General features: G+C 37.2%; 1 protein-coding gene across 1 annotated transcript in view; it reads left to right on the top strand.

The window, feature by feature from the left end:
* The window catches only part of LOC131062942 (large ribosomal subunit protein uL24c), a 59657-nt gene that overhangs the window by 13319 nt on the left and 29571 nt on the right, over nt 1–16767 (top strand). The window contains exon 2 of the mRNA XM_057996687.2: nt 3692–3730. Coding sequence (XP_057852670.1) covers nt 3692–3730 — 39 coding nt within the window. The remainder of the gene's footprint in view (nt 1–3691; nt 3731–16767) is intronic.

The raw sequence follows: 16767 nt of genomic DNA on the forward strand, positions 1-16767 counted from the left end.
GTTACGCTGAAAGTCTATTATAAGAATTAAAGAGCACACATAAGCATTATTGATAACTAAGTTATGTACATGTAACATGGTAGCATCATACAACGACATGTTGGTTTTCTGCCTAATATGTTTTCCACATGTATGACTTGGCCTTAAATGTACTTATGTGCATGATTCATGCCTTACATGTATTCCTCTGTATACTTCATGATTCATGATTTTCCGTGTATTCATATGTATTAATCATGCTTTATGTAGCTGATTCCTGCCTTATGTGCCTTGCTTCATGTTTTATGTATATCCGTGTATATTGCTTCAAGCCTTACATGTCCTATATATTACTTGGTGTTTTACGTGAATGCTTCATGCCTTACATCTATGCTCTGTGCCTTATGTATGTTACCTTATGTTTACATGTGTGCTATTTCATACTTCATGTATATATTATGGATTTGTGCTACATGTCTGATATGTATTTAAGTGAATTGCTTCATGCTTTAAGTGTATTTGCATGCCTTATATATGTTTCTCTTAAAAGTATATATACTTCATAATTTGTGGATATTTATATGTTTACTGTGTCTTCAATATGTTGGCCCCATTGTATGTTTTATATGTGCACATATATACTTTTATTGTATGTATAACTATGTGTTTGCTCTATGTTTGTCACATTTTTTAGCATGACTGTGCCACCCACAGCTTCCTAATGTATGCTTTATGTCTTGAATATGCTTCGCATTATGATTGATATGTTTTCAATGTGTTATTCCATGTGCATTTTATATGCGTTTCTCGAATGCTTCCGGATTGATGTGTTTTCAGAGTGCTGACCCCATGAGCATTCTCTAAGCGTATGTATCATGTATGCTTTACATCCGATCTAGTGTATGCTTGTTCTACATAATTGCCTCTCTCATAACCACATACACTCACATATATGCTTCAAGTCTTCCATGTATACTTCAAGCTTTTCATGTGTTTAAATGACTTCATGTGTATTACTTCATGCCATCCATGTCTTACATACTCTTAATGCCCCATGCTTCAGGTGTACTAAATGTATTGTGTGTATACTTCATGTATGCTTCGTGTCTATATACATACATATACCTTATGTTTTGTTAGGAAATGACTCAGTTTGAGAAAATTGTCAATTGCTTGTGTCAATTTCTTGAGGACAAGCAATTTCAGGAAGGGCAGACTGTCATGTCCCCTCCTTAATTGTTATTATTTGTTAATTAATATAATATTATCAACGAATGATTATTTGAAATTTTTAAATATTTATTTATTTTTAATTAATATTTATTTATCAATAACAATATTCCTGGAATATTCAAGCTAATATTATATTACATAAATTATATTTACAAATATTACAATATGGCATGAGCATGTATCAATTGATACGGTGATGTTTTGATAGTAGATTATTCATTTAATATATTTGATATAGTAGTTGATTAATTATGTATTTAATTTAATATATATCTAGAAATAATAATAAAAACTGATTGAGGAGATATGATATAAGTCATGTCGAAGGTAATGTGTGTGGAGGAAATGCAATTTCACAATAATGCGATCTTTAATAATCACACAATTTGACCAAAGGCACTCCTATCATAAGCGAAATAATAGTATGATATTATTTGCTTGTTAAGACAAGTCAAACAAATTCATTCTAAGGGAAGGAATTAAGTTACGGGCATGTTATTAAGTTACGGGCAGTTTCATCCTTGTTCTTGGTGGTATGCATGATGATGTGCTCGGTATGACTGCTCAATATATGAAGCCCGATAATGTTCTTATGCAGAATTTGATAGTGATATAAATATAGTTAATAATAATAATATATTAATATATAACAAATTATATATATATATATATATATATATATATATATTATATAACAAATTATATATATATATATATATAATAATAATCTGAGAATATATATATCTGAGAATAAGTATCTGAGTAAATATCTGAGAATAAGTATCTGAGAATAAATATTTGAGAATAAAGTTATTCCGAGAATCCGCAGTAATATAACATCTGAGAATAAATAACATATAAAATATATATAAAGATATAATTATTTATATTAATAATAATTATTAGAATATAAATCAGATAGAATCCTTAAGTTAATATCAGAAAGAAGGTTATGTTTCTCTTGTTATCCCTGTTTGGATTCATGTTAAGATAGTTTTGTCTCCTAATCAATTTAGTTTAAATCATAAGTATGTTGAGATGGATTAATTATGGTTAAAATAGGCCAAATCCTAGTAGGGGACATTACAAAGTATATATGACAATCTGACAATTGATTTATTCTTCTTAGCTTATCTCTTCAAGTCCTTTGATTGGGTACACACTGGATTCAGATACTGATTTCTGTCTAATATTGGAACTTAATCCCAAAGACATATCCTCAGTTCATCAAGTGGCGACTGAAAGCAGAATGATCGACTTCATCATTATTAAAAGTCAAGGGTGTAATAAGTAGTGAATGATTCCTAAGTGTTGTGGATATAGTGTATATATAGCAATGCGACTTCAGCCAATTGAATCGGATATCTCATCTCTTTAAGCCCTTTGATTGGGTATAATGTATATAGCTATACTATATAATGATTGACCTGTATTCTTATCAGCTATCTTGTGGCCCCTATTTAGATACAAATTTTAATCCTCAGATGCCTGTGCAAGATTTTCCTTGAGGGGTCTGTAGGTACTTTGCTGGATCCCTTTGGAACTGCTTTCATGTTAAATATTATCTTGCTTGTTTTGTATCTTTAGATAACATGTCTGCAGCCAACCAATTCATGTTTAACAGGTCTAAGAGTCCATCCATAGCACTGATGGTGAACTTGAGCTGAGAACATAGAAATTCGATAATAGCCTTAAACAGATTTGTATTGATATAGCATAGATCATCACAAATTGATTTGATTATTTGTTGCATTTTTGTTTATATATAATTGACATTGCCTAGAGATTATTATATACATGGAGTTCTAAACTATGACCACAACATACTACTCTAATTGAGAGATAGAGTGAGATCTCTCAGGATAAAAGAATTAGTTTGGCATCATATAAATAATAGATACACAATACATAAATACTTTAGGAACTTATATTTAAAATCTGAGTGGTCAACATTTTGCATCCTGCCAATATGTGGATACTTCTTATCTAGTAATAAGCATTAGCTATTATAAATTATGTGAAGGAATGTTTCTAGAAGAAAATCACTTAATAAAGATTCTTGATTTATAATAAGACAGGTTCACTTTCTGACTGTCATTTGTGTTATACAGTACAATCATTTTCAAGATAATTGAATGGTGTCAGATTAGACAAGATTTCATTATGACAAGTACAGAGCAAAGTGCAGCTCTGTATATATATATATATATATATATATACATACATACATATATGTGTATACATACATACATACATATATGTGTGTGTGTGTGTTGTACGTCCTGTTGAAACTGCTACATTCCCTTGTTTTTACTGTCAGAGTAAGGTATTTTCAGATTTTAGTTAAGCCAAAAGATAGTTTCATACTTAGTAAGCTAGAAGTGCATGCAAAAAGGATGATGTATTTGTGAGCCATTAAATTTTAGTCTTTTCATACTACGACTGTGTCATTGATACTTATTTCTTGTTTGACGTGCAGGCTAATTCCTATAAGAAACCATGCTTGATCACCATGCAGGTTAGACCATACTTTATTCTTTTATTCTCTTTTTGTTGTAAAAATAGCTTGATCACTACTTTTGTAAGTTGTTATTGTTTCTCACATTATAATCGTTTATCTTTTGAACTGACACAATAATTTATGTTAGCATACTCTGCAATACACTTTGTGCATGTCTAAAAAATTAAAATTAAGAGGATCGAGAAATGGAAGGGGAAAAACTACAAATGCCACATGGCCACTTCTTGGTCAACTGCATTTTATAGACCTTACACTATCTCTTTTTAACAGAAGTTTTAAACACCTAATTTGAGGCCTATATTTGTTTTCTCCAAAAATATAAAGTGACCTGACAGCCTTCTTAGTCCTTGGCATTGGGATTTATTGTTAGCTTTGTGATTGTGAGCTGGAAGTTACATTTATAAGGTTTGACATTTTTTTGTTATGGCAGACAAATATAAGGACTCCATACTAAGGGATCCTAATTTAAAATGATTTACTTTTAAATCACCATTTTTCATATGATTTTAATTTTTCTACATTGACCAATTGAATGTTTCCTGTAAAAATAGACAGCACTCCAAATAGTATTAAGGTTGGATGGAATAATGTTATAATGGTGATGGATGAAGCTGGAAATATGTATATGGTGGTTAATAATGACAGAACGTAGCTGTGGTTTTAATAAACAAGTTTTATTTTGCTGCATTTTGAAGCATACGGTCTCTATCTATCAAATGTTGGATAATCATCTTCCTAGCCATGAGCATTAGATGCATGTTTGGAAGATGACATGCAAGCAAGAGAGAAAAGAAAAACTAACAAATGAGTCTCGTCACACTGCATGTCATCTTCCAGAAGCACTGTGTGACGAGACTCATTTGTTAATTTTTCTTTTCTCTCTTGCTTGCATGTCATCTTCCAAACACGCATCTAATGCATTCAGCACTGTGTGATGAGACTCATTTGTTAATTTTTCTTTTCTCTCTTACTTGCATGTCATCTTCCAAACACACATCTAATGCTCATGGCTAGGAAGATGATTATTTGTTCATAAATAATTTCATCTAATTCTTGAAGTGATAGAATAAACTTAAAATTATTAGCCTTTTTTGAGTGAAATGATTCTTATGTGGATGTACATAAATTCCATGTTCATAAAAAATGTGCCCCAAGTAGTAAATTACTTCATGGAATCCGAATTCGCATAATGCCTATGTTAGTGCAATATTTGGAGAGTGTGCCGAACATAGTTCTAGAGATCAAACATTATGCTGCAAATCAATACATCTTAAAGGTAAACAACAATAAATAAATCTGTGATAGAGTGTGATATATCATTTATTATTCTTATGATATTACTGGTGCTTTGGTTAGGCCAAAAGGGATGATTAGCTATTTAATCAAACCTTCTTCCAAACTTTGTAGGGGTTAGCAGCTACCTGGTGACGGTGTCATGTTGTTTCATCTTGATTACATACTCTTGAAGCTGATCCGACATGCCTTCAGTTTTGGGAGTCAGATGTCTATTCTTTAAAGTGATCTTGTAGAGAGGCATGTAATCAATGCATAATACCCATGTTCTGTACTTTGGTGCTAGTACAATTGGACTTTCGCAAGGCAAAGTGCTAAGCCTAATGTGTCTATGTTGTATCAATTTTAGAATTTGGTGCTTGATTTCACCATTCTTCAGAAAAGATAGTAGAATGTTATTAGATAAATGAGAATTAGACGATTGTGAAGCTATAACATTAGTAGAATGCTTCACTTTATAGTGAAGTAGTATTTCAGATGGTGAACTGAAAATATCAGTATTTTTCTACAAAATTCAGTCCATTTGCTGCCACTGTGTTTTTTGAGCAAGTGTAGAAAGTGGGGCAGCTAAGATATTATTTTTTTCTTCTTGGGGTCTTATCATCAAAAAAACAAACTTCGAAATACAGCTAAATGGTTGATGACATTGGTTGTTGCTTATACCTTAGACGTACTACTTTGGAAGTAGCTCCCAATATTGATGATGATACTTTTAAGGTCTAAATTCATATACACAATGATGCCACTATTTGAATGATAATTGACTTCACCTTTCAATACCTTGATTGCATATGCAAGATTACATTGATGTGCGACACACACCTGTCATTTTAACCTATCAAAATGACCCTTTCACCCTGGTCACTAGTACCATTTTACTCCGTTTCAGCTGTTTAGGATACTATTTGTGTCCTCTTTGTGATTTGGATGTGGTTAAAGCCAATCAAATGATGTGAAATCTCTTCATCATCATTGAAATGTAGGTATGAATCAGAATTGAAGGACAATGAAGGAGCTTTGAGACCAAAAATGAAAGCATTGGAAACTGCCAAACTCTCCTCCAGGCATGCCAAAATTTTATTAAATCAATTTTGTCTGATTTTTAATGACGATTTACATGTGAAATGTGTTTTTCAATTCTGGTAGGCTAGTGTGATTGGATTCTTGGGAAAATCACTAGAGCTTAAAGTGCCAAATGTACTTTTTGGATGTGCCTAGTCAAGTGAAAGAGCAAAGTGAAATTAAAGAGGGACAGGTCATTTTGATAAAAGAAGCACACATAATGACTCCATTAAAAAAGCATTACAATGGTCATTAGGACCATAAATTAGAAAAGTTCTCAAGAACATTTAGATAAAGACCTTGTTAGTAAAATGGATATAATCTATAACATCAATTCACTTATTGATTGTGTGTTGCTGCCCAACATATGGCCTCAATTTTGTGTTGTTTACTTGACGTCACAAGAGGATATCATTGAGCATATTCAAGCTCACCATGCCGTTTTGTGCTATATCATTAAGCAAGTAAGGTCTCAATAGTAGACCTTAAGCTTTGTAATATGTATTTTGAATCTATTGTTTGTTGGTGTAGGTTTTTTTATTTTCAATAGTTGGATATTATGTATTTTTGTATGCATTTGTTTAGCTTGCATAGGTTGTTAGGAATGGATCATTTATGAGGGTGAATGGCATCTTCCATGAATGTAACTCCCCCCTATTTTTGGGTAGTTGGTGTTACATTTCTCATTGGTGTTACATTTCTCATTGTTCATATTTGCCCTCTCTTTGTTATTTATGTATTCACTCACCTTGCATTTTATTCATGCAATTGTGAACTTTTGGTTAATGCATTTACACATATTCTTGTCTTGCAATCTTGTGCTCGTCTTTCTCATTCATGGAAGTTGTCCTTATTCTACTATTTGATTCTCGAGTCATTTGTTGAATGAGAGTTTGAGTGTCAATTCTAAATTAGCTCTAGGTTATTAATGCTCTTTGCATATTCTAACCTAGTATGAGAGCTTCGTGGTGTTAAGGTTTTAGTCACTAAGCTTTCCATTACTTTGAGAGATTTTTAGTTTTCGATTATTGTATGTAAAGATAATTTTCAGAAAATTGTGCAACTTCTGGGGCTACATCATTCAATTCGGGAGACTCAAGAAAGTCAAGATAGGCTTTTATTTCACCCAAAACAAATTTTGATAGCCTAAAATATTTTGGTTTTGCATGTGTTTGATTGAGCTTTGTAGGTGGTGCAAATTTTGAGGCATTTTAGCCTAAATTAAACAACACAAATGTGCATGACAACACAAAAAAACTTAAGATTTGTTGGAATTAGTGAACACTGAGAGGGGGGGGGGCTGAATCAGTGTTCTGCAATTTATAACTTTCTTGAACTGATTCTTAAACCACTTGATGCAGATGAATAAAAGTAAAGTGTAGAAACTCAATACAAACAAGCACACAACCATAACACCGGAATTTTTACGTGGAAACTCGGAAAGGGAAAAACCACGGTGGGATTGAGACCCACAATATTAAAATACTGTGATCAAGAGTATAATAATATTACAAGGGGAACGCGCATGCATTCAGGCACATTGCCTAGAGCTCACTGCTCTAATGCAAAAGAGAGGGCTACAACCCCCGGAGGACTCACTGTCCTACAAATGATAACTTGAATGACTAAACTAATAAATAGCATCTACAAATGCCAAAATGTAGTTTCGGTTAAGTACAAAGTGACTATCTTCCACTGTTCTGGCACATTGCTCTGTTCTGCCGCTCTGTCATACATCGAAGCATAAATCCAAAGATAGCGCACGTGAAACTGCGCACAGACGCTCATACAATCTTTGCACATCAATATCGAACACCAAAATGCTCATATAGATTGGTCTTATATATCCGCATCACTTGATTTAGGTCACCAACATGCCGACTCCAAAAACATGAAATGTGTAACAAGAAGTCGGCTCAATTCGATTACTAATACACATGCGGACCAAAACAAACAGAATATATGCTTCACATATGTCGGCCCAACAACCTCAAACTCGAAACTAATCAACAAAATCATCCTGAAGATTCTGCATAACACGCTACACCAAAATAACCTTGTTATTAACCTCTTCCTGAAATGTCGGATACTGGCTCGCCAATCTAGCACGAGAATCAATACCGAAGGATAGGATAGCGGACTAAGCAATTCCAATCAACCAATCAACTACCTCTTCCACCGCAAACAAAAATGTGCACCCAAAATTGAGTTCTATTCAATGTACTCAAACACTGATGAACACTGTGTTCCACCTTCCAGACTTAAGCAAAGTAGACTTCGAACTTCCGGTAGAATGAGTTTGCATATTCTGAATGATGCTTCTGATCTGAGTTGCCATCAATGACAACCCCTAAACAATCCTCAAGCACTTATCTCTTCCGGAACATTGTCTCTTGCCAACAATCTCCCCCTTTGGCATTGATGGCAACACTTGGTGAAAAATGACACTGTTAAACCAAAAATGTCATACATTGCAAAATTTCAAAACTTCGATTCTAACAGGCTCCTTTTGAGAATATACAACATTTTTCACTTCTCTCTCCACCTTTGACATCAATGTCAAAGGTAGGTAACCGCTCAAAATTCTATGTACAAGGGTATACACAATAACTTACAAAAATTTAAAGATGTCTGCGAAAATAGTCTTCAATGACTGCAAGTGATCATCCCAACCTTTCTTCAGGTTCTCCATAATGTTGATAAGAGCACTAAATAGGTATGCATGCATTTTTGCTCCTCTGCGGTCTAAAGGAACACTCTTATTCATAGCATCCTGCTGATTGCTAAGTAGAGTATCCAACCGGGGAGTGATTAGGTTCCTCAGCTCTCCCACTCTACCAACTATTCTATCCTTCTCTTGATTCAGGCTCTTGATTTAATCTAGTAGAGCCATCACCTAAGCTTCATAATGACTAGCAAAAACAACCTAGGGGACATAGGACTGAGATATACCAACCAATTGTCCTTCACACAATTTGATCTTCTTATCAAACTCTATAGTGAACTTCTGCAATAGAAGACATGACTTGTAGATTTTTCCTCCTTCGTCCCATGCCTCCCGAATGCCCTTCACACCGGTAATCAGACTGACCCTATCACCTTCAACCATTCTCAAAAACTGTCCTTAACCGCATAGCATTAAAATGGTTTAGTACTTTTGCATCAGCAGCTTTCTCAAGAGATTCAAAATGAGAGTCCACTACCTTAAGCATACTTCTCAGCTTGCCGGAGGGTGAGTTAAGTGTGTCTTGCTTGAAGGATGGCAAAATTTTATCAAGAACACTTGTAGCCAATGATATAAGCTCTTTGTCCTCAGTGTGGGACTTCAACAAGTCTTTATTGGTTTTAGCTTGGGCGAGAGCTGCAAACTTGAGTGCTTGCACAGGAGATAAGGAATTATGATTGATAGGCCCTTGGATGAGATCTGTGTCGCTTATTATATGCTTGCCCATGTGTTGTGACGTATTCACACATCGCCCCATTGCAAATGGGGACCCCTACTTTTTTGCTTTTTGGGGTTTGCTTTCTAGGTATTTAGGGTTTTGTCTATTAGCCTTTGCATTTTGAGTGTCGCCAGGGGGATCACTAGGATGGCAGGCTCTGCTTGAGCCAGGGTGAGTCCACGGGGCCCTAGAATTAGGGTTTCTTTGAAACTCTTCCTTAGGGCCTAGTTTTGCTCTTGTTGCTAATTGTGTCTTGCTTGGTGAGTGAATATCCTCTTTGAAGGTTCGAGTTAGGTCAAGTTGGTGAGTGATGAAGTCTGGAATGTCATCTTGATCTTCAAATGCCTTGAAATTTGGCTAAGTCTGGAATGTCTTCTTGATCCTGAAATTTGACTAAGTCTGGAAAATTGAAGAATCCTCCAAAAACTAGATTTTGCATTATAACTCCTGGAGGTCCGAAACCACTCTCAAACATCTTGACAGTATATATGGAATATAACTTAAAGTATAAATGTCACTTATACTTAAATGTTATATTCCATAAAAGAATCATGACAGAGAGGCTAAAATGTCAAATTTCGCTCTTGACCCTTCCAAGGGTCCAAAGCGAATTTCAATCTCGCTCCTGACCCTTCCAAATGTTGAGACATGGACCAACTAGGACTGAAACCTAGGACCTTCCATATGCTGCTGGAGTGCTCTACCACTGAGCTACTGGCCCCTCTTGGACCAGTCCATCGTCGGTCCGGGTGTGGCTTATTTCCAACACCAACACCCCCCCTTAAGCCACACGTCTCGTGTGCTTGGGGCTCCTAGCCTGGACTTGGCTCTGATACCATGTTGAGACATGGACCAGCTAGGACTCGAACCTAGGACCTTCCATACATTGTTGGAGTGCTCTACCACTGAGCTACTGGTCCCTCTTGGACCAGTCCATCGTTGGTCCGGGTGTGGCTTATTTCCAACACCAACACCAAAGGGTCCTGAGCGAAATTTCACAAAGGATCTAAATTCTTCACCTAAGTCATTGAATGGTTGAGCAAATTTGCAAGGGTATGGAAGGAAATGGATCTAGGATCAAGTCTAAGACAAAGTCAAGTCAGTTTGAAGGTGAATTGAGCCTAGAATAAGAATTTCGCTCTTGACTCTTCCAAAGGGTCCAGAGCGAAATCCTCTATAAGACACTCTACATTGCCCAAAGCCATGAACTAGCTCATTCCCAGGCATTTGTGAAGGCAAAACACTTATTTGGAGTGAAGAAATGTGAAAATGAAGTCAGGATTTGAGCCCAAATAGGAATTTCGCTCCTGACCCTTCCAAAGGGTCTAGAGCGAGATTCATATAAAACCCTATTTTTCACAAAATCTTGAGCTATGTGTCAACTTAAAGAGAAAATTTGCATGGTCATGATGGAAGGAAGCCTAACAAAGTGTGTCCAAGGCATGAAAAGGAGAAAGGAAGTAAGAAATTAGCTCAAATTGAGAATTTCGTTCCTGACCCTTCCAAAGGGTCCAGAGCGAAATCCTCATTTGACCCTCAATTTTGGCCTAAGGCATTGAAAATGAAGATTTTTGAGCCAAGTGGATGGCAAGTGGACTTGAATATGGCGAGAGGAGGGTGAGTTTGATCAATTTTGAAGATGGATTGGATGAAAGAGGTGAGAAATCAATCAAGAATATGAATTTCGCTCCCGACCCTTCCAAAGGGTCCAGAGTGAAATTCTTAGAAGACCCCTTTTTTCTTCCTTGTTTGCACTGAAAGTCTTGTTCTTTGGGCACGGTGGGGGTAGGTTGATATGTTCTTGCTTTAGGGAGTGATTGAAAGTGTTGAAAAGTGAGGATCTTGTCCAAAATTGTGAATTTCGCTCCTGACCCTTCCAAAGGGTCTAGAGCGAAATTCTTCATAAGCCTCATTTGCTTCCTTGTTTAGACTACCAACCTTGTTCCTTGGGCGTATTTGGAAAGGAAATGACATGTCTTTGCCTTTTGAAGTGATAGAATGTGAAGAAGTCAAGGATTTTGGCATAAAACTAGAATTTCGCTCCTGACCCTTCCAAAGGGTCCAGAGCGAAATTCTTAAAATCTATCTTTTCCTCTCAATTTTGTGTCTAGACAAGTGTGGATCAAGATTGAAGAGGTCCGTAGGCATGGTTTTGAGTTTCTTATGATCACCAAACGTGAAGGAATTGAGCTAAAACTAGAATTTCGCTCCTGACCCTTCCAAAGGGTCCAGAGCGAAATTCTTAAAATCACCTATTTTCCCTTCAAAGCAAGTCAAGTCTTTGGTTTTTATGGCTTGGATGGGTGTGAAGTAATGTTTCCTTGACCTTTGAGGTGAATTGAAGTGGAAAAATGATGAAATAAGACTCAAGAAGGTGAATTTCGCTCCTGACCCTTCCAAAGGGTCCAGAGCGAAATTCCTAAAATCCACCTTTTCCTTTCATTTTTATGCCAAGCTAAGCCTAGACCAAGGTGGGAGAAGTTGGGGGATGCCCCTAGGATTGCCCTTGAATGGATTGTTGCCTCCAAAAATGAAGATTCTAAGCTTAGACAAGAAATTCGCTCCTGACCCTTCCAGAGGGTCCAGGGCGAAATCCTAAATAGGTCCTATCCCTGGCCATGGTTTTTAGTGAAATTCTCCTTTTTAGCCATTTTGAGGTAAAGCAAGTGTTGTTATGTTGAGAGATAGATCCAAAGGTGAGAATCAAGTAAGAACAAAGTGAGAGGAATGGAGTTGAATGAGGGAAAACAAGCAAGAAAAGAATTTCGCTCCTGACCCTTCCAAAGGGTCCAGGGCGAAATTCTTCAAACCACCTATTTTTCCCTTGATTGAAGCCAAAACTTTGATCCCTATGGCATGATTGGAAGAAAAGTGATGTATTCTCGCCTTGCAAGATAGATTGGAGTGAAGGAAATGAAATATCAAGTGAAAAACTTGAATTTCGCTCCTGACCCTTCCAAAGGGTCCAGAGCGAAATTCTCAAAATGTCATTTTTCCTTCAAGTTTGTGCTAGGCCAGGACAGTGATCAAGGTGAATTGGACTTAAAGATGGCCATAGGCATGTGTTTGAATAGGTTATGAGTCCAAGAGGTAAGGATTTTGAGCTAAAGAATGAATTTCGCTCTTGACCCTTCCAAAGGGTCCAAAGTGAAATTCTCAATTTTACCTAACTTACTCATGATGAAGGTCAAGACATGGATTCCTAGGCTTTGGACAAGAGAAAGATAGCATTTGTAATGTTTAATTATTTGTTGTCATTTAGTAAACCATAATCAAGTAAGTTCAAGAATGAACCAAGAAAGCAAGAGACAAACACAAATACCCTGGGAAAACCTCCAAGGAGGAAAAACCCAACATTAAAGACCCACAGGTCAGATTATGTATTCAATCTTAATTGCACAAATACAATACTTAGCTTGCTTCTCCAGATCTGATCCCCTTTTGTATATCAGATCTGCCTTTCTAAATACTTCAAGTCTGCACCAAAATGCCTTATATCCTCTTGGACAAGTTCGCACAATCCTCTTTAGTAATTTCGCACCTTTAGTTGCAGAGCTAGTTCGCTGATTGCGTGAGAGATGAAGTGATTAATCGTGTTTGCAATTTACCTTTATTTATATGAGTCTTTAACCCATATATCCTAGGTCGGCCTTAATCCTTTTGGCGCCAAATTACTTTATTGAGGCGTGGTGCTTTTAGTGTGGCGTGGAGGATGGGGCTGGACTTGTCTTGGGGGCATGCTACCCCTTTAAGATAGGACCCAGTCCTATATGGGTTCGGATGTTGCCTTAAGGCAATCCGAACCCATCTTACCTAGTTATAAACAACACTAATATCCTCAACATGCAAAACACCATATAGAACGGATGAAAATGCTCCTTTTGGATCATCTTCCATCGATTTATATGGGCGTTTCTTAAACTTAGGTTTTGCCCTATCAGTTATGTCAACCAGTGGAGTTGCCACACTAGATGATGCCATTGTTGAATTTTAGGTTATAAATAGGGAAAGTTATCAAACTTTGAAAAATACCTTTTAGTCTCCAATCGGATGCAAGAAATTTTCGCCGAATCTCTTCAAAGCTCAGGGTTCACTGCACAGTTCTCTTTGCCAAGCTCTCCTTTTCTTTCGCTTAGAACACAATGTGAGAAATGAGAGTTAAATCACCCTTTTTATCCACTGTATACCTAACTTTTAGGTATAATAAATGCTCAACCTTGACTCTTTCGGATGCTCTGTATCTCATGAATATTATTCCGGAGTCTCAAATCGGCATGAAGTCTTCCGTCGATCCTCTAGGATCGACTAATCAATCATTCACAATCATTTACAACCTGCCGCAACTAGTTACAAATTTCAGACAGGGGGTTTTTAGGATCTGCATGAAAAGCTTCCCCCTAAGGCCGAGTGCCTTAGTTATCAGATGAGGTTCCAACACCGGAATTAGGTGCAGACTCATTCACTGCATCTGAATTACCCTTTTTGACCATTTCTTCTTGTATTGCTCTCTGATTTCTTCAACCTTTGCTTTTATTAGAATAATATCTTTCTCTTTGTGTTATTAATGGTCATTTAAGTTGTTTCTAATTTTGCCTCTAGTTAACGATTGTTTCTTTTAGAAACATTGTCTTTGTAACTCTATTTAAAGCAGTGTTCCACGGGCGTTGGGGACGGGGGGATGGGGGGATGGGGGGGACGCGTTTCCGAGACGGGGGGACCAAGGGCCTAAGTTTGGGGATGGCGGGGGGACGGCGACGGGGGGGGTGGCGGGGTGGTGGTGCTGATATAGTTATACATATACATATAGTACTTGAAAAACTAGTTTTGAAAAGATGTATGACAGTATTACAGTGTAAGAATTACATTTCAAATGAGACTAGGAAATTTGAAATACTAAATCTAAATACCAAGATTTCTAAGTTGTGTTGTTATATGGAGCCTAATCAGACTCGGAGGTTAGATTTTCCCTACTTCTATCGGCGCGGTTTCCTCCTATATTTTTCAACGGGGGTTTGGGGGCAGCGCCCCCAAGTTGGGGTCAAGGGGCAACGCCCCTTGTGCGTTCCCTGTCGCGATACAGGGCGGGGTCGAGGGGCGGCGCCCTGCGAGGCCAAAAATACTTTTATTATTTTCTAAAGGCGTCGGGTGTTATTTTTCTATCGGTCCACGTCCAATTATTAGAGTTACCCCTTAACCCTCAAAAAACTTAAAAAGTCACTTTTTTTTTAAATTTTAATTTTAAACATTGCATATACGAGGGGCAACAGGAGACGTCTGGGCGTCTCCCCGTCCTTGGAGAGACGTCTGCACGTCTCTTGAAGGATGGGGAGACGCCCAAATGTCTCCCAAGGAGACGTGGAGGCGTCTCCATGTCTCTCTGGGAGACGCCCAGACATCTCCCAAGGAGACGTCTCCACATCTCCACGTCTCCTTGGGAGACGCAGGGACGTCTCCGTGTCCCGGCGGCGCTTGGGTGGTGGTGGCGGGGGACGTCACGTCCCCGAGACGTTTCTGACGGGGGGACGCGCCCAAAAAGGGGGGGACGCGTCCCCGTGGAACACTGATTTAAAGGAGCTTTGTCTTCTTGATTAATTGAACAACATCGATTCTTTGAAATCCATATGCTTTTGCATCTGTATTATGGTATCAAAGCCTTGGTTATTTTCGAAATAATTTTTCAATTAAAAATTCGTCATGATTTTTTAACAGTTTTTTTTGAAAAATTTCTTTGTTTATTTGAAACTGCTCCTTTGGCAGTTCGTTTTGGCTGCAGCTACTAGGGTTTTCTGGCTATTTTCTGCCCTCTACTGCGACCCGTCTCTCCTTCATTTCGCGTAACCACGTGATGCAATTTTTTTCCCGCCTGCAATTTTTTTTCTACCATTTTTGGACGGAAATCTGCATTTTCAATTAGGATTTTTACCCTTCAGATCAAGTCAATTTTTTTTTCCGATTGCAGATTCTTGGTGGGTTTTTCGAGATTTCAACTGGGTCGTCGTCAGAATTTTCTGGGTGCCTCGATTTTTGTGCCTTGATTTTCGAGCCAACAAATTCAGATCTCGACAGCAGATTCTTTCTGGGTTTTTCGCAAGGATTTTTGGGTTGTCTTCGGATTTTTCTAGGTCAGTTGAAATTTTTTTCTTGAAATTCGTGCCCGTCGTACTTCATTTTAAAAAAGTTTATACCTGCATCTACCTTTGTTTTTGCATTGGGATTCAGATTTTTTGAATTCCGTGCCAACACTACTCAGTTTTTTGTTTTCCATGCATTGGGAAACGTGCAAGATGGCATCATTGACCAACTTGATGTTGGAAGGCAGTCAGGTTTTGTGCACTTAGCATCTTCTTAGTACCTCGTTTTTTGTGCCTCGAAAAGCGTGAAGATGGCTTATGGGCATCAATGTTTGTTTTGGTTTTTAATATTTTTTTACCTAAAAAAAAATTCTGATGGGTTTTAATATTTTTTCCCTTGAAAATATCTATGGATTTTAATAATTTTGTCCTAAAAAATTATCTATGGGTTTTTAAATATTTTTTGTCCCTGTAAAAAAAAATAAAAAAATCATGAGGGTTTATGATTTTTTCCTCAAAAATTGTACTTTGCTGCAGTCTTTTTTTCGTCGCACTTGGAGTTGTGCGAACATTTGCACTAGTCTCTTATTTGCAGTCTATTTTCGAGCATCTTGCTCATCTGCAATAGTTTGGAGGGTTTGCCGATTTTTTCCTCATAATCGTGACAGCTGTTCTTGGTGTGTCTCTGGTTATAGGGAGGGACAGTTCTCCAACATCAGGTTGGACGGTTGGTGTTGTTTTGGGTATCTCCAGAAGTTCTGCAGTTTCTGAGAGGGTTGGTGGCAGACTCATCTCAAGTGGCAGAGTTAGTGGCAGGCTCTTGTCTTTTGTTGCAGCGTGTTCTGAGAAGAAGGGGGCAACCTTCTCTGTTATTTCTCTTGGTAGTTAGAACGATGACCATTAAGGGAGGGTATTAGAATAGTATCTTTCTCTTTGTGTTATAAATGGTCATTTAAGTTGTTTCTAATTTCACCTCTAGTTAACGATTGTTTCTTTTAGAAACATCGTCTTTGTAACTCTATTTAAAGGAGCTTTGTCTCCTTGATTAATTGAACAACATCGATTCTTTGAAATCCATATGCTTTTGCATCTGTATTAGCTTTGCCCTTATCATTTGATTTGTTCTTGTCTGCCAGAGTATTCTTGTTCATATTCTTGCTTCTGC

Source organism: Cryptomeria japonica, chromosome 6 (assembly GCF_030272615.1).
Source record: "Cryptomeria japonica chromosome 6, Sugi_1.0, whole genome shotgun sequence".
Lineage (NCBI taxonomy): Eukaryota > Viridiplantae > Streptophyta > Pinopsida > Cupressales > Cupressaceae > Cryptomeria > Cryptomeria japonica.